Here is a 22,963-nt window from a genome sequence, read left to right on the forward strand (position 1 = left end):
GAACAAAGTCATGGCTCACACCTATAATCCCAGCATTTTGGGAGGCCAAGGCAGGGAGGTCAGGGGTTTGAGACCAGGCTGGCCAGCATGATGAAACTCTGCCTTTACTAAAAAAAAAAAATTAGTTGGGTGTGGTTGCGTGTGCCCACAATCTCAACTACTTGGGAGGCTGAGGCAGTGAGAATCACTTGAACCCAGGAGGCAGAGATTGCAGTGAGCTGAGATCTGCCACTGCACTCCAGCCTGGGTGACAGAGTGGGACTCAGTCTCAAAAATAAAAAAAATAAATAAAAGACTAAGGATGCTAAATATCTTGCAGAATGTCTTTCAGGAACCTGAAGTCCCTGCTATCTTAGACTCTCTTACCTAAACATTTCTATGTTATTATCTTGTAACCTATGCTTCCACCAAAGACACAAGATTCTAAAGATGATGATGAATGAGTAGCTCCTTCCCTACTCTGCCCTCTTTCTTTCTCCTTCTTCCCAGGGGCATCTCTTCCTCACCTGTCATACGTTGCCATCATCCTCTTGTGTACGCATATGGTAAATGTATCATTGCCATCTATGGGGCCAAGATGACCAAAGAGCATTCTTGTCTCTGGTTCTTCCCTCCTAGTACATTTAGGGCCAACCTTTAGTGTGCACAAGACTCCCTGCTTTAAATGCAGATTCCTGGACCACTCCCAGATATTCTGATTTACTAGTTCTAGGATGAGACCTAGGAATGTGCATTTTAATAAGTATCATAGGAATTCTGGATGGGTGGCCTCTTGACCTCACTTTGAGAAGCCATGTCTCTGAGTATGACAGCCCAGCATCTCTGCCCAAGCCTGAAGCTCAGTCTCATCAGGGATGGGTTAGTGCCCTTGGACAAGAGCAGCAGTTCCCAAATTGCCTCCAGTATGTTTGAGAGCAGGTGCATGTTTCTGTAAATACATTTTGCAGATCATTTTCTGGGGTTAATCATTACAAGGATCTGATTCAGACAGTAAGTTCAGTCACACTTTTTCATGGCTCAATATAATTAAGGGCGGAAGTTCCTGTGTTGGGTGTTCCACGGTGGCCATGAACCGTGACTGACAGATTGGACAGGCAGAAGTTCCAAACAAAACACCAGCTCCCACAGAGCTTTGTGAGCTGGGAAACTGGCCAGTTCCTTTCCTTGGCCTCAGTTTGCTCATGGGTAAGGGAGCTATGTCTTACCTCTCATAGGTGTTAGAAGATAAATGACTAAAAAAAAATTGGTTGAATGACATGCCACCTTTGAGATCAAATGTGAGGATTTAGCAGAGGGCTCTGCCGCCACTGTGAAAACTGCTGTCTTCTAAAAATCTCATCTGGAAGAGAAAGAGAGGATTTAGTGTGAAGCACATACTTTGAACCAGATGCCCCACTAGACTCCTTCTCAGCCACTAGGACACTTACTCTTCATAACCCTTTGGGATACAGTAGTGGGTTACTTAAGTTCCACCAGGGTACAGGGAACAGAGATTCACAAAGGTTATCATAGGGGCTTGGTCCACAGAAAAGAGAAACAGGAGGGTAAATGAAAGGTCTAGAGCAGGGGTCTCAGATCCCCAGGCTGCAGACAGGTATAGGTCCACGGCCTGTTAGGAACTGGTCCGTATGGCAGGAGGTGAGCAGTAGGTGAGTGACTGCAGCTGAGCTCTACCTCCCGTCAGATCAGTGATGGCATTAGATTCTCATAGGAGTGTGAACCCTATCATGAACTGCACATGCCAGGGATCTAGGTTGCATGTTCCTTATGAGAATCTAATGTCTGATGATCTGTCACTGTCTCCCTCACTTCCAGGTGGAACTGTCTGGCTGCAGGAGAACATGCTCAGGGTTCCCACTGAGTCTACATCATGGTGAGTTGTATAATTGTATTATATGTTACAATGTAACAATAGAAATGAAGTACACAATAAATGTAATACACCTGAAGCCTCCAGAACCACCCCCCGCCCCCAGTTCATGATAAAATTGTCTTCCATGAAACCAGTCCCTCGTGTCAAAAAGGCTGGGGGCTGCTGGTCTAAAGAACTAAGATTTAGGGATCTCAACCCAAGCCCTTTCACTCTGAAAAAGTTATACATTGTAATTGCATAATGAAGTAAACTGTGAATCAATTCCTCTTGTAAACTCATTACAAGATAGAGTTAAATTTTTCTGTCTCTCCTTCTGTAAATGTTCACATTCTTCTAGGAGAATTCACTGCTTTAGGTTTGCTGAATATTTTTAAAGCCTTTGTGCTATGCACACACATACAGGTATCTGTAGCCCTGGAAAACCTACGGAGTGGTTTTATGCATATGTACCTGTGTTCTGCGTATGTGTATTTAATGTAGAAATGGAACCACATCATACATATTACTCTGCAACTTGCCTTTTGCACTGAACAATAACTCTGGAGGATTTGCTATTACCTGTTCATGTCAATCTAGTTCACTTGATTTAACTGCTGCTGAAGTTTCCAAGCTTTGGGTATCCCCAGCCTATTCAGCCATTCCCTTATTGGTGGACATTTTGATGGTTCCCATTGCTAGCTAAAACAAATACAGTGAATACCCCATACATGCCTCTTTGTGCACATGTGTGTCTGTCTAAAGTAGATACCATGAATTCTAATTTCTTCATGGTATTCAGGGTATGCCCAGTTCTACTTTTTAGTAGAATTGTCTCCAAAATAGATACATTTATTTACACCAGTGGTGTCTGAGAGGATATTTCCTGTTTTCTTGGCAATATTGATACATTATCAATTTTTAAAATGTTGCCAATCTGCTGGCAAAAAAGATGATTATCTTTCACTTAAATTTACATTTTGCTGATTACTGATGACATTGGACATTATTTCCTATGTTTGTTATCTATTTATGTTTCTTCTTTTGTAAAATACTTCAATCTATTTTTAACTCATTTTCCATAGTGTTGCATAGCTTTTTTCTTACCAAATTTTTGGAGTTCTCTATGCATCCTGAATCCTAATCTTTTAGGATCTATTTTCTCCTGGGTTACTTGACTTTTTAACATTATAGTGCATTTCTTTCTTTCTTTCTCTTTCTCTCTCTCCCCCCCACCCCGTGTGTGTGTGTGTGTGTGTGTGTGTGTGTGTGTGTGTGTGTGTGTCTGTTTTCAAATAGAAGTTTCTATTTTTGATATGGTCATATACTATTGAGTTTTCTTTTGTGAATTTTAATTACGTTCTGTCTATGAATGCCTCCTCTATCCCCAGGTCATAAGCATATTTTTTTTTTAATTTTTTATTGGATTATAGGTTTTGGGGTACATGATAAGCATATTTTTACCTATCATGAAGCCCATGTATTTTTCTGGCCCAGAGCACAGCTTGAATCTATGTACCCTCTATCAGGCTTAGGGCTGCTGCATGAGCAAGGATACTGACGTTCTGTCTGGGAAGCAACCACTTATATTTTGACTTTCAGTTGGATTCAGCTGCAAGGTGGTCCTTAGGAATATGCTTCTCAGGCAGCCTAAGGGGAATGGCTTAGGCTGTAGCAAGAAGCTTTTGCGGGCCATCATCAAACATCAACATTTAAACCACAAATCCAGAAAAGGTATGGAATGACTTTCTTTGGAGATGGCCAAAACTCAGATGGATTTACTATCTTAGGATATTTAGGGTAAGTCCACACTTGAGAAGGTTCTAATGATCTGCTTTACATTACTGGGCCTTCCCACAGGCAGCACTGTCTAATGGAAACAACTCAAGCTGCTTAAGTATTTTAAGACTTCCACTAGCCACATTAAAAATAAGTAAAAAGAAATAGGTAAAACAATTTTACTGATTTAACCCAATATATCCAAAATAGCATCACTTCAACATGTAATTAAGATTATGTATTATTAATAACACATCGTACATTCCCTTTTTAATATGACGTCTTTGACATTTGGTGTGTATTTCTGCTCATGGCCTATGTAAGTTCAGAGAGCCACATGTCAAGTGTTCAACAGCCCCATATGTCTAGTGGCTACTGTATTGGACAGAGCAGCCCTGAGGATTCAGACTGCAAAAGATCTACGATGTGCTAAACAGCATCTCCTCTGTTTATATTAAAGTGATTAAGCAACCACCATCTGAATTTTTAAGTACATCCTTCACCCTCCCCCATCCTTTGTTCTCCTAACACAAGTGTATTATTGCTTCAATTGATTCCATCTACTGATGTAGACTAATCTTTCTAAAGCAGTTTTGTTTGGATTCTTTCCTGGAGAGGATGTTGCTGCCAAGGAGGACTTTTAGGTGAAGTTAAGCTGAAACTTGGAAGGTGGGCAGGAATTAGTCATGGATCAGAGGGAACTGTGTAACTGAGGATGTGGCTAGAGTGTACAGGCTGAGAGTCAAGCAGACCTCAGATCCTATAGGGACATATAGGTCCTGCTGAGAACTGGAACTGGATTCTGAAGATAATGGAGTCATTAAACATATATAGTAGAGAGTATGGGAGACAGGCAGGATTTGAGGCAAGGAAACCAGTTTGAAGGAAAATACAAGATCCAGGTTAAAAAAATGAGGGCCTAAGCTAAGGCAATGTATGCATTCACTCATTCATTTACTCTACAAATACTTATTGTCTACTGTGTCAGAGTTGATGTCTCATGTACTGGAGATTAAATAGGAAAAAGAACATGCAAAACCCCCAGCCCTCGCAACACTTCAACATCCTGTGGGGAAAGAAGGTAGATGGTGATGTTCAAGTTTCAGGTCTTGCGTGGTGAATGACGGGACCATTTTCTGAAATAGGCATTATAAAAGGCAGAACAGGCTCGGGGAGAAATGATGGGTTCAGCTTTATCTATTTGTCAAACGTTTGGATGTTTGGAGGAAGCCCAAGTGGAGCTACCCAGCAAGCCTGGATATGCATATTTGGAAAATTCTGGAAGGGACACATAGATGTGGGAGCCATGGTATATGAATTGTATCAAATCCCTGGGAGTGAATGAGATAACCCCAGAAGGATGCATGATAGCAAGAGTCACAGCTCAATGACTACACGGCCCAGGTGAGTCATGCATGTATGTGAATTGGGTCATATGAGAAATATGTTGGTTTTGTGGCTAAACAGAAGAGTATATTCTGTCTAAGTCAGCAAGATTTGGCTGGTGGGCCACCAGTTTGCAATTCCTACACTTTTAGAACTTCTTTCTATGCCTCTTGTCTTGCTTTTCGTGAGCTCCTGACTTCAGGTGATCCATCCACCTCTGCTTGTCTCGCTTTTCAAATAGATATTTGTATGGCAGGCAGCTAGCTGTTCATGAAAACCCACTTCCTCTTTGAGACACTCATTGCAGTTCTTAGCCTCCTTGCCATTACCAGTGGCTGTGACTGTCTTCTAGCCAATGGGATATGAGCTCAATTTCCAGCAGAGGCCTTGAAGAAGAGGGTGTCCCCCTCCATACTCTCTCCTCTTCCTCTGCCTCTATGAACATGACAATGAACTCTAGAGAATTTTGGAGTCACAAGATGGAAGAGACTGGGGTTTCTGTATCTTTGCCTGAAATAAGGCCACCTTCCAACACATCTTCTTTTGACTACTATCTGAGTGAAAAATAAACCTTTGTTATGTTTGAGCCATTATACACGTGTAGCCCAGTTTGTTACTACATCCTAGCCTGACTTAAGAAATCCATTGCTAAACCACACTAATCCTGGCTGTGACATCTCTAAGGTCAGGGACATGTCTGTCCAGTTCACTCATGCATCCTCAACACACAGCCCAGAACATAGCATGCAGTAGGTACTTAATACAATTTCTTGACAATGCTAGCTGTGTTTTATTGAGCATGTTCTATGTGCCAGACACTGTGCTAGATCTTTTATATATTGGGCATTATTTCATTTCATGTAATCACAACCCTATAAGGAAGGTTCCATTATAATACTTTTTTTCTTGGTGAGAAGATTGAGGATTGGAAAGCTTATATCTGGTATTTGAAATGAGGCAGGGTGACTACAAAACCCACACTCTGAAACACCGGTAACTGACTACATACATACTCATTTTAACATTTTAACTCATGTACTTTCTCCCACCAAAGGTGCCCTCAAATCCTCCTCCCCATTTATTGAAGCCTGCCTCCTGCTTCCTTCCTCGCACCCATACAATCATTCTGTCCTTTAATTAGTCCAGCAGGAATTTCATATATATCATTACTACAACAGGGATTCCATGTATTTGTCTGCTTCTTGAAAGAAGTTATTTTGAGGGTAGCACAATATCTTAGACATTATTCATCTTGGTGTTCCTTAAAACACAGGGGAAGATGGAAAACCTGCCCTGTGCCAGGCACTCTAGGCACTGAGGGCTAAACTGTAAATAAGACAGAGACAATCTTTTCTTTTGAAAAGCTCTATTCTTGTGGGAGTAAACAGGCATAAAAGTGCATCACAGCACAATGTAATCTCTGCATTATAGACACAGAAGAGCGGGGAACCAGTTCTTTCTGTAGGAGGAAAGAAAGGACTCCCAGAGCAAGTGACCTTTACCTGAGCTTCTGAAGACTAAATAGGAGTTCTCCAGTTGTTTAAGAGGAATCTTAATTAGTGGGAAAAGCATGTACAAAAGTGTGGATACATCACGATGTGGGAGTTGTTCTGGATGGATATGGTATTGGCCTGCTAAAATGTAGGATTCCTTCACTGATTCATTAATTTCTTCAACAGATACTAAGTAAACCTAGAATGTGTCAGGGATTACACTAAATGTAGAGGATTCAAAAGTGAGCAAAACAGATATGATCCCTACCCTTGCAGAGTTTAGAATCCAGCAGGAATGGCAGCTGATTACAAAGCTCTAGCAATCATGTGTGAGAGGAAAGGAAGAAGGGAAAGCCCACACGTGAGTGAGAAGTTGAAGTGGGCTGGTCCAGACTGCAAGAGGTCTTTGACACCATTCTAGGGAAAAGGAAATCCCTCTTCAATCTGTCACCAAGTCCTGCCTCTCCCGCCTCCTTGATAGCTCTGAACTGTGCCCAGTCTTCCCACTGCCACTATTCTCAGTATAGGTCATCATCTCTTCCTTGAATGAATGTGACAATCTTCTAAAAGGATTTCTTGCCTCTCATCCTCCACTCCCACCCATTATCCTCAATGCAAACAGAGGGATCTTTAAAAATAAAAATCTGTTCATGTTATGTCCCATGTCAGGCAGAATTCTAAGACAGCCCCCCATAATCTCCATCTCCTTGGAGGATATTTTGGTTATTATTTTACAGTACACAGCAAATGGGGTTTTTCAGATATAGTTAAGGTTACCAATCAGTCGATCTTTAGATAAAGAAATTATCCAGCTGTGTTTGGCTAATCAAGCACTTTAAAAGCAGAGTTTTCTCTAGCTAGGGGCAGAAGGGGACGGAAGATTGATTAGAAGCAAAGGAGGACTGGATGGATTTAACCTGTGGTTGCTGACTTTAAAGTTGCTGGGAGTGGGGATATTCCATGGAAAGGATCTGAGAGAGTCCTGTAGAAGCTGAGAATGACCTTGGAGGACAGCCAGCAAGAGAATGGGGACCTTAGACCTACAACTGAGAGGAACTGGATCAGGCAAACAACCTGAGTGGATTTGGAAGTGGATATTCCCCCAGAGCCTTCAGATGAAAACTCGAACAAGCCAGCCTTGCCTTTTGCCGGGGACAACCTGAGCAAAGTATGCAGCAGCCATGCCAAGTTGGACTTGTGATCTATAGAACAGTGAAGTAATAGATGGGTGTTGCTTTAAGTTTGTAATAATTTGTTACACAGCAATAGAAAACGAATATACTTCCCAGCTTTCCAACCCTCCAATAAAACTACTGTGGTCGGACCAGACCTAGGCATTCAATCCTTACACAAGTTCTATTAGGGAGGTATTTTTATTATCACCATTTATTTTTCACCATTCGATTTCATTCTTTATCACCATTTCACAGATAAGGAAACTGAAGCTCAGAGAGATTAATACTTTTCCTAAGATTATAGAGCTAGTAAGTAAGTAGTGCTGAGATTTTTCACTTGGCTGTTCTGGCTCCAGGTTTGCACTCTATGGGTTCTCATTGTCTTTAAGATAAATCCAAATCCATCGGCATGAAATTAAAGGCCCTTCCTGATCGCGTTCCTGTTCAATAATCCAAACTTAATTTTAGACGTTCCTCTCAAATGCCTGACAGCCCCAATAACTAACATGCTCTTGATTCCTGACTTTGAGCTACAGTTCCTTCTGGAATACTGCCTGTTCCTCCCCTCCATCTACTTTCCTTTTGGCAGACTCTAATGGTCTTGTCTAAGACATCTCCTCTGGGGGAAAGTCTTTCTTGCCCCTCCCAGATGGGTTGGATGCCACTCCAGGTTCCCCTAGAACCTCAAGCTCTACCTTATCAGAGAATACAGGGCATTGTCTTGGGAATGTTTACCTAGCTGTGCTCTTTCACTAGGTTGTGAAGTCTTTGCAAGCCAGAACTGGTGATTTGTTCATTGTCAAATCCCTAACATAGGACGTGGAGCACAGTAGGTACTCAGTAAATATTTGCTGAGTGAATCATTGAATGATCAAAAGTGCTTTAGCCAAGAGGCAATAGGGAGCCACCTAAGGTCTTGAAGAAAGGGAGTGAGTTTAGTATTAGAGCTGTGTTCACAAGGACAAGCTTAGGGCAAGCCTTGCACACAACGGACCATCCTCGTCAGCAGCTAGGGATGAAACAAGTTCATTTGCATTGTGGCCTTGGGTTTCTTGTGCTGTAAAGTTTGGCTGTTATCTCTCCTGGATCACGTCTGAATATTAGAAAATGCCAGAAGCTTTCACGGTTTCCCCTTATGGAGGTGGAAAGCATAAAAATAGCTTGTGACTTAGGTCTGGGCTCTGCACTCCCACAGAATGAGGAGCCCCTCTCCCCAGAAGGCAGTGGGTGAAGGTGACGTGGAGACCCACTTACCTGACACTACAGGAAACCGGCAGCCGCCTCTGAACTTCTGTTCCCTTCCAACCCAGACCATTCCATGCCTACATTCCTTCCAGGAGCACATCGCCAAATCTGGTTCTCCTTAGATATGCAAATATTGCTTCCTGTCGAGGAAGACCGGGAGGCCTTCCGCGTTAGAGACAGCACTTATAGCTGCTAGCTGGTCGTGCAAAGAGATTAGGGCGTCTCAATTAGAGACCGCTGAGTGCCTCGGTTTCCCTTCTGTGCAAAGTGTACTCCCCGGACGCCGCTGCCTTGAGGGAACAGGAACTGCCTCTGGAGGCGCCAGGAAAAATGGGAAAGTCAAGATACGTCCAGCTAGGTAAAGACACAAGGAGAGGAGCCAGGAGGCCAAGGGAGACGCACAGCTGATCCTTGTCGAGGCGCGGGCTCCACTCCCTTTAGTGGAGGGGCCCTTGAGTCTTCCCTTGCGTAGGCGCGCGGCAGAGCAGCGACTTGGCGAAAAGGGCCAAGACTCAGGATGCCTGCAGCACGAGCGAGGGGCTGACCCGGCGCACCGGCGCGGCGAGGCTGGGAGGGGCGGGCCTGGGCCCTGAGCCTCCTGCACTCCCAGCCACAGCTCTGGGCACTGGGGGTGGGAAGGGGTGGAGCCATGTGGGGAGGAGCAAAACTCGGAGGTCCCGGGCACCTTGGGCAGAGCCAGAGCGGCGGGAGCCGGTCCCGGGAACGTAGACCCTGCAGCGCCCGTCGTCCGGGCCGAGCCTAGCTGCAACCACCGCCACAGCCGCAGTCTCTTTCCAGCCTGCCTTCGGTGGCAGCGGGGGAACAGGGCTAGCGCAGCGCCGTAGGGGGGCACGGGGTCCTCTCCCATCCCAGAACTACTGGGCTGCTCTTGCTGTCCTTGCCGCCCCAGCAGGGCCCGACCGGACCTGCCACCTGCTCCCTGGTCACGCCATGGATCCTTCGGAGAAGAAGATATCGGTGTGGATCTGCCAGGAAGAGAAGCTGGTGTCCGGCCTCTCCCGCCGCACCACTTGCTCGGACGTTGTGCGAGTGCTTTTGGAGGACGGCTGCCGGCGGCGACGGAGACTGCGGCAAAGCCGGCGGCGGGGGTCGGCTGGAGACCCGCCTGGCCCGGGGGAACTGCCTGAACCCCGGGACGAGGACGACGAGGACGACGACGAGGCGCTGCCGCAGGGCATGCTGTGCGGGCCCCCGCAGTGTTACTGCATCGTGGAGAAGTGGCGCGGCTTTGAACGCATCCTCCCCAACAAGACGCGCATCTTGCGCCTCTGGGCCGCCTGGGGCGAAGAGCAGGAGAATGTGCGCTTCGTGCTAGTGCGCAGCGAGGCGTCGCTGCCTAATGCCGGTCCCCGCAGTGCCGAGGCGCGTGTAGTGCTCAGCCGAGAGCGCCCCTGTCCCGCCCGCGGGTCCCCGGCGCGGCCCAGCCTGGCCATGACCCAGGAAAAACAGCGGCGAGTGGTGCGCAAGGCTTTCCGCAAGCTGGCCAAGCTCAACCGGCGGCGCCAGCAGCAGCCACCGTCGTCCTGTTCGTCCACTTCGTCGTCCACTGCCTCGTCCTGCTCTTCGTCGCCGCGGGCCCACGAGGGCGCGTCGGTGGAGCGCATGGAGACGCTGGTGCATCTGGTGCTCTCCCAGGACCACACCATCCGCCAGCAGGTGCAGCGGCTCCACGAGCTGGACTGCGAGATCGACCGCTACGAGGCCAAGGTGCACCTGGACCGCATGCGGCGCCACGGAGTCAATTACGTGCAGGACACTTACTTGGTGGGGGCAGGGATCGAGCTCGACGGGTCCAGCCCGGGAGAGGAGCCAGAAGAGGTGGCGGTGGCGGCGGCGGCGCCCCCAATAGACGGCGAGGCGCAGGTGGTGGCGCTGGAGGAGCTGGCCCGGCGCTGCGACGACTTGCTGCGGCTTCAGGAGCAACGGGTTCAGCAGGAGGAGCTGCTGGAGCGCCTTTCAACCGAGATTCAGGAGGAACTCAACCAGAGGTGGATGCGGCGGCGCCAGGAGGAGATGGTGGTGCGGGTGGAGCCCCCGGAGCCCGACGGCGGCCCGGATGGCGAGCTGCTGCTGGAGCAGGAACGGGTCAGGACGCAGCTCAGCACCAGCCTTTACATCGGGCTCCGGCTCAACACCGACCTGGAGGCCGTCAAGTCGGACTTGGATTACAGCCAGCAGCAATGGGACAGCAAGGAGCGCGAGCTACAGGGTCTTCTGCAAACTTTGCACACTTTGGAGCTGACGGTGGCACCAGATGGGGCTCTTGGCTCCAGCGGTCCCTCGCGGGAATCTGGGCCTCAGGCCTGCGCCGACATGTGGGTGGACCAGGCCCGTGGGCTGGCCAAAAGCGGTCCTGGCAACGACGAGGATTCGGATACGGGTCTGAGCTCTATGCATAGCCAAGACTCGGACTCTGTGCCCATGTGCGAATCCCTTGTGTAGGGGTATCAGGGAGGGAAATAGGGATGAACGTTTCTGTTTTTCTTGCAGAATGCAGTGGGCCGGCGGCCTTAGGGACTTGAAACCAGGCTGCTGTGAGCCTGGAGCTCCGGCTGGGCAGCAGCACTCCTACCTGGCTCGGCCTAGGGAGGAGGGCTTAGGACTCCTGCCCAGCCTCGCGCTCCTCTGGCTCAGGGGTGAGTGCCGAGGAGGGTGAGGGACGAAGAAGCAGGGTCCCCAAAACAAGCTCTTTAAAAAGAGGGAAGCAGGGAGGAAGTGAGAAACCCCTATATTGGAAAACAAACACCCCAAGGAAACTGACGTGGTCCCAGCCCATTTTCAAAGTAAGGAAGTATTATGGAGATTTCACTACTCTTCTGTATGGGAAGGACTGATGGCAGCTAGAACTTTAGTTTGTGGTATGAAGTGCTTTTTAAAGAAACACTTGGATGAAAAGGAAATTCCTTGAATGTTAATTGTGACTGTAAACGTGTTAAAACTAGCCAAAGAGGATGTAGTGGTGTTGGTCTCAGCCTTTCTTACATCTTTGATAAAACCCATAGGCACCAAAATCCTGGCTGTTTACATTTCTGCAGATTTGGGAATTACCCATCTGCTACGTCATTTGTCTTTTATTTTCTTTCAAAGCCTAAACTGTATGGAAGTCTAACCTTGTATTTCCTCCTAGTAAACACAGCATGTGTTAAAAGGGAATTCTTTTCCCAAAACAACTTTTTATTATTACAAAAATCAAACATAATCATTCTGAGATATAAAATTCTGGCAAACATGATCCTGGTTAAAGTTTAATCTGGGCCCCTTGGGATCTGTCCCTGCAAAGGCAGGTGTGTTGTCCTTTAATTCAGATTGCCACTTCATTGACTCAATCACTGTTATTTCAGAAAAAAATAAAAGGAAGTTGCAGAATTCAAGTTACACACAACGAAACTTGCTGTTTAACAAGTACTCTTTGAAAGCAAAGATGTGTTAGTGTTCAGCTTTTAAATTGAGCTGTGTGATTAAAACCAACCATGACCTCAACAGATTTTACCCACACTCAAGTCTAACTTCAGTGTCTTTTGTCAGAGATTAATTAGTTACTTGTTCAAACTCAAATTGAGATAGTGTAAATATCAGTTTCCTAGATAAGGCCCAAAAAGAAAAAAATGAAACAATCTCATAGTATACCTTGGGTGAACAATTTGATTAATGATAGCACATACATGGAAAAAAGATATAAAAGTGAGCTAAGAACTTGAATTACTCTTGTCTGGCTCACGCCTGTGCACATGCCAGGAGATGCAAGTGCAACACCATCTCAGCAGCTGGCGACAAAGCTGGTGGGGACTTCGTGTAATTGTTCCAGTTGTTTCAATGAAAACTTAACAGTTGTAGCTAGTTGTTGGTCCCGAGGAAGGAGCCTGCTGGCCGATTTCCCTCTGCAGCTCAGTACTTCTGAGGAATGTGGGATCTAATCTGTCCTGAGAAGGTATTAACAATGGGGCATGTGTGTGGTACCAGCATGGTGCAGAAGCCTCTTATCAACCTACTGTTGAGGGGCTGGCTCCAGTTTCAACACCACATGTGAAGATAACTGAAGAGATCTTGCTTTATACAGAAGTTTCTTCTCTTGAGAGATTCTCTATCTGCTTGTTGCCAATGGGCGCCTGCCCTTCTGACCTCCTCAAACCACTGTTTGTGCTGTCTCCTTTTTAGAGACAACATCCCCCAACCCCTCCCCTGCACTGCCACCACCACTGCCCTGGTATTTATTACAACACGTGTGCCTGTTTGCAGATTTTCAGATAAAAATGGGACTCAAAAGGCCATTTTCTTAATTGATGTTTTCAAAAGACATTAGCTGGCATAAGTATGGTGTTTTAGTTTCATCTGATGCAGAAAACTTCTATGTATTTGGTCTTGAAGGTAATTAAAATGAGGAAGAAACCGAAAGAAACCCACCATCCCCAGACAATCGTTTGATCCCATCAACACCAAGCCTAATGATAGCTTTCATTCTGAGGCAGAGGTAAAATCCTCATTAGAGTGTGACAAAATGCTACTTGTCTGAACGGTTTATGCTGACAATGGGCTGACCTAGTGGTTTTAAAATTATTGTGCTTTTTTTCCCCCTTAGGGTGGTAAGGGAGGTGATTCTTGGATGTTTATTAACTCAAAAAGAACGCAGAAGTTGGCAGAACAGGACTGCCTGGCAGAAAGGGGCTGCTTTCCTTTTCACTATTATTATTTTAAACTTTGATGGAATGCTGACGTCAGCAAATATGCTTGACGCCTGTAAAGCAAATAAGCCACATCACAGGGCCTGTGGGATTTTTCTGGTGCCCTATTTCTAGAACCTTCCCTGTCCTGATCATTTGAAGATGCTTCTTTAGTCAACTGTTCAGGCAGCTGGGAGGCTTTGTTGATAACAAATGGCAGCCTAGTTGGCCCATTTTCTTTCTGTTAATCAAATCAATTATATTCCTAAAAGGCACTCTCTGTGAATAGAAGAAAGCAGTGAGTAGAAGAACAGGCCAGGTGTGGGGGAGCGAGGAGGAAGGAGACAATAGTTCTTTTTAGTAAGAGCTTTTGCAAGCCTGAGAAAGGTGAAACACAGGTATAAAAAGCACAAAAACAGTGCCTGTGCATAGTAAGTGCTTAATAAATGCTGAATACTTTCAATTGTCATTCACATTCATGGTCACCCTGCTACTAAGAATAAGAGCAAATGCATAGCAGTGAAAGTACCAATGCCAGGATTTGAGGGCCTCAGGGAAAATTAACTCAGCACCTATTCTCCAGGCCTAATGGAAATCCTGGGCAGAAACCAGCAAACTTAAGAAGGGTATGAAATGTAGGTGCCTTACCAGGCAGCCCCATCCTTTTTTTGGAATTAAGATAATTTACTGTAGCTTTGATGTGAGTTATCCCAGTCTCAGCCATCTCCCAAACCAAAAGATGCCTTATGGCATCTCTACGTTTGTTTACTTTCTTATAAAGTGAAAATGAAACAATCTCAAAACAAAAAAGTGTGTTTATTTTTTGCTGATTAAAAAAGTTGTATACACTATAGTTCTTACAATGAACCTGAAAATAACATAAATAAAAAAGCAAGAAAAGTCACTCTAAATCTCTGTACGAAAACCTGTCACTACCAAGATTGGTATATTACTTCCAGACCTTTTGAATTGTGCAGATTTCATATTTCCTTCTGTATTTAAAAATATGCAGTTTTGATAAGATTGTATATACGTGTTTGTACGCAGGTTTTGACAGCCTCCCTGGAAACAGATCTGCCCATCTGGTGGATAGACCATAGCTTACAGAACTGCTAATGTGATCAGTTTGTTCTTCATACTTTTTTGACTGTTGTAAAATAACACCGTAATAAGTTTCTCTGTGCATATATCTGTTTCCCTAATTAAACTCCCACGCTCCCCACAATAAGATAGCTTTCCAGAAAAAGAATCCCCAGATCAAAGAGTACAAACATTTAGAGGCTTGATACTTACTGCCAAATTGCTTTGTTCCAATTAGGATCAGCTATGCATGAGTGTGCCTGTTTCACCACAGCTTAGTTTTCATTAGATATTATATTTTATTAGGAAAATATTTTAATCAAAATTTACTAATTAATTTTTTATGGCCTTAGGGAGCCAGAGCTGACAATCACTGATTCTTACCACCAGGTGCGGTGGCTCACCCCTGTAATCCCAGCACTTTGGGAGGCTGAGGCAGGTGGATCATCCGAGGTTGGGAGTTTGAGACCAGCCTGACCAACATGGAGAAACCCTGTCTCTACTAAAAGTACAAAAAAATTAGCTGGGCATGGTGGCACATACCTGTAATCCCAGCTATTTGGGAGGCTGAGGCAGGAAAATTGCTTGAACCTGGGAGGCAGAGGTTGCAATGAGCCGAGATTGAGCCATTGCACTTCAGCCTGGGCAACAAGAGCGAAACTCCATCTCAAAAAAAAAAAAAAAAAAAAAAAAAAAATCTTACAACAGCAAGGGTGGGCCCATGGATCAGAATTGTTAAGGGGGTATTGTGTTTTCTCTCCTTCCCATTTTTTTCCTTCCCTGAGTACCTGCTTAAGGTAATATTAATAGCAATTTTGTCTCATATCAGAATTGGCCAATGATCTGAGAACGGAAGGGGCAGACACTCTACATAAGTAGGACTAAGGAGATAACAAATCAAATTAGTTATAAAAAGAAAATATTCATTATCTTTTTCATCTTGAGACTAGTGGAAAAGGCTATTCTTCAAAAGTATGCAATAACACATATTTGATTTTGTGCCTCTCCATACCGACCTCTATCAAAAATTAAAATAAATACATAAACTAAGTTTTTATAAATAGCCAGTAATTAACAGTTTAAATTTTTCTAGGAATTTCTTTCTACATATGATACACACTTGAGGTTGTTCTTAATATCTTGAAGAGATTTGATTATGACAATCTGTGAAATTTCTGTTGTGAAACTGCTTGTGAAATTTGTTCTCCTAAGCAGAAAGGAAGGAGGATGAGGAGGAACCAACTTTTGCTGAGTTTTTTTGAAATGCCAGATCCTAGTGTTGAGTATTTTCGCATGTATTTTCCCCGCATTAATATTGTGAGGTAGAATGTTTTAATCTCCAGTTTTTATAGATTAAGAAACTAAAGCCATTCAGTTGATAAGTAAGAGATGCAGGGTTCCAACCCACGCCTGACCAAAAAATCTGTGCCCTTGTCGCTACACACAGCACATACACTATGCACAGTACGTGTTCAGCACATCCAGAAAAAAGAGTCCCCATGGCTCCAGAGTTTTGCCACTGGAAAGGCTTCAGAGATGATTAAAGTCTTGGCCAGGTTTTTCTACCAGGGAGGTGGAATGCTTTCCATAATATAACACTTTTGCTAAATCTACTAGGTGAAGATTTAGCAAAAGACAGAGGAGGGGAAATTCCTATGTAAATACTTGGGCAGCATCTGGGAGAATGAAAAAAAATTCTTAAAAAATTAATATTTCCTGTGTTCGTAAGGAGGTTTTTTTTTTGTTTGTTTGTTTTTTGTTTTTGAGATGGAGTTTTCACTCTTGTTACCCAGGCTGGAGTGCAATGGCGTGATCTCGGCTCACCGCAACCTCTGCCTCCTGGGTTCAGACAATTCTGCCTCAGCCTACTGAGTAGCTGGGATTACAGGCACGCGCCACCATTAGTATGGAGATTTTGACTGAATGCCCCATGGGCTGTGGTTGCTCTGCAGAGCAGAGGTACATAGTCAGTAAGTAACATGGAATCCTCAGCCATCAGGGCAGATAGCGATGTGCTAGTCACACTCACATCTGGAAGGTGGTACCAACCATGGCTGTGCTGGTGGGAGCTGTCCGCAGCACTTTTAACAGGCCTTGTTTCTGTTTGAGCCTCTGGGTATGTGAGAATGAGGGAGGAGTTGAAAGAAGGAGTGCTAGGCTTTCCAAGGATCTTCATGTGTGGCATTAGGGAAAGATGCACACATGACTCAGTGCATCTTTGTCTACGTTGACCCCATCGTGCTCATGGAGGTCTCGCATGGATTGCTGTGAAGGCCTGCTACCCCTAGCCTCTCCCCTTCCCAACCATTTCCATGCAAATCTTTCCTGTTACAGACACTTCTAGGATTTCCCATAGCTTTCAAGATAAAATCCACATTTCTTAGCAGGATTGATAAGGTCGTAGGTTTTCCAGCTCAAGATCCCTCCCTTAGGTCCACCCTCCCCTACTTAAGACCACAGAATTGAATTGATCCTATTTCTTCATTCAGGTCACACTATCATCCTCCTTTTATGCATATGCCCTTTTCTATCCTCATTTTACTTCATGTTCTCCTTCCTCCCCATTCCCACTCCCATTTCCCTCCTTGATCTTGTGATAGGCACCTATTCCAACATATTAATTTACACCCTTTCAAACCACCATATATATTCAAGGCATCCCAAAGTGCTGGGATTATATGTGTGAGCCACTGGGTGCTGAAATCTCTGCTCAAATAGCCTAGTGGTAATTAGCGATTAGACAGAGATTTTCTGAAATGGCTGGAACCAATAAGCCTCTCAGCCTTTACTGAGGGACTATGTGCGTATGTGTATGAGTTGGGATGTTTCTTCGCTTCTCAGTTTTCCCAACTGCAATCACTGCTTGAAACAGTTGTAATGTGAGAAAATTGTCTGTAGTTGTTTTTGACAAATGTCCCCAAGGAAAAAGCTGTTTGCATTGTGTGAGATCTGAGGTCAAATAAATACTAGCCAGGGTACTGCCAGACAGGTCAAATATTGGCAAATCTCAGAAGGTATTTGAGCCAGCTCCTAACCCATTCTCTCCCTTCCAGTGGTTTCTGGGCTGCTGGTTTTCACTGAGGTTGTGAGACTGTGGTTTTCACGGTGATTATGGGGTTGCTGATTTTCACCGTGATTGTGGGGTTGTTGATTTTCAAGGCTACTGTGGAGCTGGGGTGGGGATGGGAAGAGGGCAAGTTAAAACACTAGAAAGCATGTTGTTCTTACTAAGATTCTGTCATTTTTCCTTATTAAATACTCTTTGGATCCTTGCAAGCCTTTTGTTAATTTGTAAAACTGGGAAAAGTTGCTTTTGACCATTTTCGGCCTGTATTCTTGTGGCTTTTATTGCCAAGTGGCTTTTTGGAGGTCCTCACTCTGCCATACTGATGTCACTTGTCAAGATTGTTTTCTTTTTTGTTCCCTCTTTTATAGGATGCACAGAATTTTCTTTGGCTGACTTGAAAGTTGTACATTTAATTTTGCTCTTCTGTTTCTTCAAACTTACAAAGAGCCATACATATGCTTATTTTTCCTGACCAATCCATAAACTTATCGAATCTGTGTTTGCCTCCAGGCAAGACAAGACCCTTAACACACTACTCTTACTTCTCTAGTCTCTCTCTCTCTCTCTTTTCATTTTGGTATCATCTACAATTTTAGTTCTAGAAAATCTTACTTAACTAATAACCTTTCTCTGCCTATTTTACTGGGATTGAATTAAATGTATACATTATCTGAAGCAGAACCGGTATCTTTAGGATGCCGTATCATTCTATTCAAGAATAACATAAAAATGCAGTATAACAAATCACCCCAAAATTCAGTGTGTCTTAAAATAATAATAATTTATTCTCATGCATGCATCTGTGTGACTTGGGGCTTAGTTAATCCAGGTTAATTTCAGCTGAACTTGGCTATAGTCTGTGAGTTGGCTTTAGACCTGTTTCATGTATTTCTCATCCTCCTTGGACCAGAAGCATAGAACTTTCCTAAAGCTTCTTTGGAGTTTTTGCAGAATGGTCAAACTAAACTCTTCTTTTTTTAATGTGCTTTTGTGGGCCTTGGCTTTTTCAATCCAAGTCAATACACAAATATCACTGACTGCTAAGCACCAGGCCAAAGGTCTGGGCCTGCAAAAGCAGAGATGAGTAAAACAGATAGAATTCCATAATTAAAAATGCTCTCTAGGATATTGATATTAGGATTTTAAATGGATTCAATGTACTAGATTTATACTTCATAGGTAACAGTTCTTTTAGAAATCTACAGAATATTTGCACAAGCAGTCAAAGATGTAAGTTTATAATCTTTATTACAGCAATGTTTATAATGATTTCTCAAGGATATAAAACCAGAAATACCATTTGACCCAGCAATCCCATTACTGGGTATATACCCAAAGGATTATAAATCATTCTAGTATAAAGACACATGCACAGGTATGTTTATTGCAGCACTGTTCACAATAGCAAAGACTTGGAACCAACCCAAATGCCCATCAGTCATAGACTAGATAAAGAAAATGTAGCACATATACACCATGGAATACTATGCAGCCATAAAAAAGAATGAGTTCCTGTCCTTTGCAGGGGCATGGATGAAGCTGGAAACCATCATTCTCAGCAAACTGACACAAGAACAGAAAACTAAACATCATGTGTTCTCACTCATAAGTGGGAGCTGAACAATGAGAACACATGGACACAGGGAGGGGAACATCACATATGGGGGCCTATTGAGGGTTGGGGGGTTAGTGGAGGGATAGCATTAGGAGAAATACCTAATGTAGAGGGATGCAGCCAACCACCATGGCACATGTATACCTATGTAACAAACCTGCACATTCTGCACATGTATCTCAGAACTTAAAATATAATAATAATAAAGAAATCACCTCAATAGAATATCAGTTATATAAGCTGTAATAATCATATTATTTAATGTTATATAGCTATTAAAATAATGTGGATCTGCATTCCTGATGTAGAAGAACACCTATGATATGTTGTTAAATAAAAAAAGCAAGAAAGTAGAAAGAGTATAAACTCATTGCTTATTTTTATGGCTATAAAATTCACATATTTTTTAGCTGTGACCACTGTTACATTCTGGAATCGATGACCACCAAGTAGTCATGAACACCTTAGCACCTATGCTGTGGCAGTAAAATATTCTTTTTCATTAGTAGGGTAAGGGCCCTTTAAAATAATAGCTGATTTCAAATCCAGGGCAGGACATGAGTAAAATGGGCTTACTACATCTTACATACTAAAAAGCAAGAAAATGGTTAAAAACTTCGTGGTTACATCTAAAGAACCCAGGGCCAACCTACAGGGCTCCCGATGGCTAAAGATGCAAAAAATTTGAGTTTCAATGAGAATAAAACTAATGGACTTGTCAAAAATACAAAAATCTCGAGATTCACAATGATACTACAAAAAAAGAAATTAACTCATTATCGAAATTTAGAAGTTGCTAGAATACCAAGTTGTTTTTCTAGAAATCAGTAAGAAAGAGAACAATTTATTCTGTCTTTTCTGTACACACTGTGTTTCTAAGTCTTCAAACAGTTGATGAAGGAAAGTTCTTTACAAAAGGGTTTTAGCTAACAAATATGAGGAATAATTGAATTAGAAAAGTACCCTTATGCAACTCCTAAAAAGTTGATCGCTGATGGATGCTAAAGTGAGTTAATGTCAAGAAAAATTTATAGTGGATGTATCAGCTGACAAGATTGAAATCCAAGGATCATCTTCATTTCTTTAGTAAATCAATTGCCTACAAGAAGGGAGGGAGATGTAACTATTGTAACCATTATAGATAAAAAGAGACGTAAGAGACTTATCAATCAGTATGAAATTTTTTTTGAAATGAATTCAAACAAACCTAAGGTAAGAGAAACACCCCACATGTTTTAAGGACAAAGAAAAGAAAGAATAGAATATTATAAAACATTGTTATTTTTAGATACGATAATGGTAAAATCTTCACATTTCGAAAAGATTTCACCTGTTAGAAATACATAATAAAGTACTATGGTGAAATAATATGATAGCTGAGATTTACTGGGATGTTTTAGGAAAATATTGGAGGTAGTGGGGAAAGAATAAATACTAATAAAACAAAATTGGAAAACTGTTGCTATTTGTTGAAACTCGGTAATGGGTACATGGGATTCATTATGCTCTTCTCTGGATTTATTTATTGGTTTGGCAATTTCTATAATAAAAAGTGAAAAAGAGTAAAAGAAAAGGACAAGGAAAGTCGAGCTGTAGAACAATGTGTATAGTATGGTTTAATTTTTTTTTAATAAACAGAATAGAACAAAGCACTGTTATGTTATTATCTGTGGTTATCTTTGGGAAATGAGACTAGGGCATGATGTAGGAAACTTCTCTTTTTATTTTATAAACTGGTTTTGTTTGATTTTTAAAATAAGTACATATAACTTAAGTAGCTAAAAAAAAAAAAAGAGAGAAAGACTAAATCAGATGTCGTAAGTAAGGTATGAGCAAAGTACTGTGGAAGCTTGTTTCCTGTGTCCTGGCTGAATGTGGCTGCTGAAAGCAGGACCCAAGGTTGTGAGGGTGTAGAGCACACTGGAACTCAGTGGAGCAGCCTTCCGTGGACCCCACAACAACCCAGCTGCCATGCTGTGAGGAGGCCTCAGTGACATGACCCATGCTGTCTGGGAAAGGCAGTCATTGCAGCTCATCGTGTGACAGCTAAGCAGGTTTACAGTAGAGTGAGTCCACAATTAGCTGCCTAAGGGAATGTATTAGATCTGCTCACTGTGTGTTAAAATACAAATTTGTATCATTCTGAACAAATCTCTTAAGGCCTGAGTAGCCTACTTTGTTATAAAGACGTTACCGGTTATTCATTTTTTTCAACCAGGTCTTCCTTGTCAGTGAGTTTTCTGGGTTGGTCCAGATCTGGGAGGAAAGAGCACCTGAAGGGCACAGAGGGCCCAGATGACTTTAGCATCAGTTGGTTTAAACCACTGGCTCCTCCAGGGGCTGTGGAGATTTCCCATGGGGCCTACAAATCCGTACCCGTGCCAGCCAATCCGAGCATTATAAACCATCCTTCGCATTCATGTACTGCTAATTTGTGAAATTTTTGTAGATGGCATTGTGATGAGTTGAAATCCTTACTGAAGTTGGAAGATTTTAGGATTTTCTGCATCGACTACCATGACATGGGGTGGGGGGTGTCTAGGCTCTAACCTATTTGATATTTGAAGGGGTCTTTATATGGTAAGAAAATAGGGACTGCTGGTATGGAGTTATGAATTATTCTTAAACTGCTCTTCAAGGTTGGAAGTTTGGGTGCCCTTTCTGTTTGCTTATAATAACATCCTAGGCATATTTGTGCCACAATGTCCATTGAGACACCTGAAGCTTCTCCTTGCTTCCATTATGGTTTTTATAACACTGATGTATGATGGCTCCATCTTATGTCTCCCTACTAGTGGGGTGGAATGTTGGAGAGATGAGGGCAGGGATTCATTTATTCAAAAAACTCACGAAGCCACTGACTGAGGACTTAGAGGCAGAGAGATGAACAAGAGCCCTCACAGAGGTCTCTGAGTGAACATCACAGTACAGTATGGATAAGCACTGTGGCTCTCCTGGGAAAACCAATGAGGCCTCTCACCCACATTGTGGAGGCCAGGGATGGTGGGAGCAGATGATGGCTAAATTGAGAATTGAAAAACCAGTTGGAGTTTGCCAATGAAATGAGGGAGCGGGTGGCAATCTACATAGGAAAACTAGAAAGTGAAAAAGGGCAGAAGAGGAAATGATATAAGCCAAACTGAGAGGTGGACAGTGTGGGGAGGGGAGGCTGGAGAGCTTGGCTGGAGCCAGACCAGGTTGGGCCCCCACCAACGTGACATGATGAAGACTTGGGGCTTTACCTTGAGACAAATGAGAAGACATTGGAAACTTAACGGCAGAAACTTTTAGATGAGCCAATTTGTCTGCTTGCATGACTTGGGCAACAATGTGTATGATGGCTTGTTTTGTGCAAAATGAAAGTGAAGACAGGTGTCAGGCGGCCAATTCTTGATGGAGGTAAGATGCAGGTGGGGGTCTGAATGAAGGCAAAAGTGGTTGGATGGAGAGATGAGAACAGGCTCATGGGATGCCGCAGAGGAGGAAGACTCAGCTTGGCCTTGGACTGGATGTGCAGAGGGAGGAGGAGGGTGGACTCAGATGATGACTGGGTTTCTGGCTTCAGAAACCAGTGGCCATTCACTGAGCTAAGGAA

General features: G+C 43.5%; 2 protein-coding genes across 2 annotated transcripts; one reads left to right on the forward strand and one right to left on the reverse strand.

Moving 5' to 3' along the window:
- Positions 1 to 1,205: 1,205 nt before the first annotated feature.
- On the reverse strand, positions 1,206 to 21,776 carry LOC144577917 (uncharacterized). Its single transcript, XM_078339138.1, has 6 exons — positions 21,642 to 21,776; positions 11,192 to 11,381; positions 10,932 to 11,107; positions 10,374 to 10,901; positions 8,937 to 10,284; positions 1,206 to 1,339 (listed from the first exon to the last, which is right to left on the reverse strand). The coding sequence occupies exons 1-5, from the start codon at positions 21,774 to 21,776 to the stop codon at positions 9,151 to 9,153; spliced, it is 2,163 nt and encodes a 720-aa protein (XP_078195264.1). The 3' UTR covers positions 1,206 to 1,339; positions 8,937 to 9,150.
- On the forward strand, positions 9,620 to 14,517 carry RASSF10 (Ras association domain family member 10). The gene has a single exon (XM_009007697.5). It carries the CDS (start codon positions 9,879 to 9,881, stop codon positions 11,388 to 11,390), a length of 1,512 nt encoding a protein of 503 aa, XP_009005945.2. The 5' UTR covers positions 9,620 to 9,878; the 3' UTR covers positions 11,391 to 14,517.
- Positions 21,777 to 22,963: the final 1,187 nt, after the last annotated feature.

Source organism: Callithrix jacchus, chromosome 10, assembly GCF_049354715.1.
Source record: "Callithrix jacchus isolate 240 chromosome 10, calJac240_pri, whole genome shotgun sequence".
NCBI lineage: Eukaryota > Metazoa > Chordata > Mammalia > Primates > Cebidae > Callithrix > Callithrix jacchus.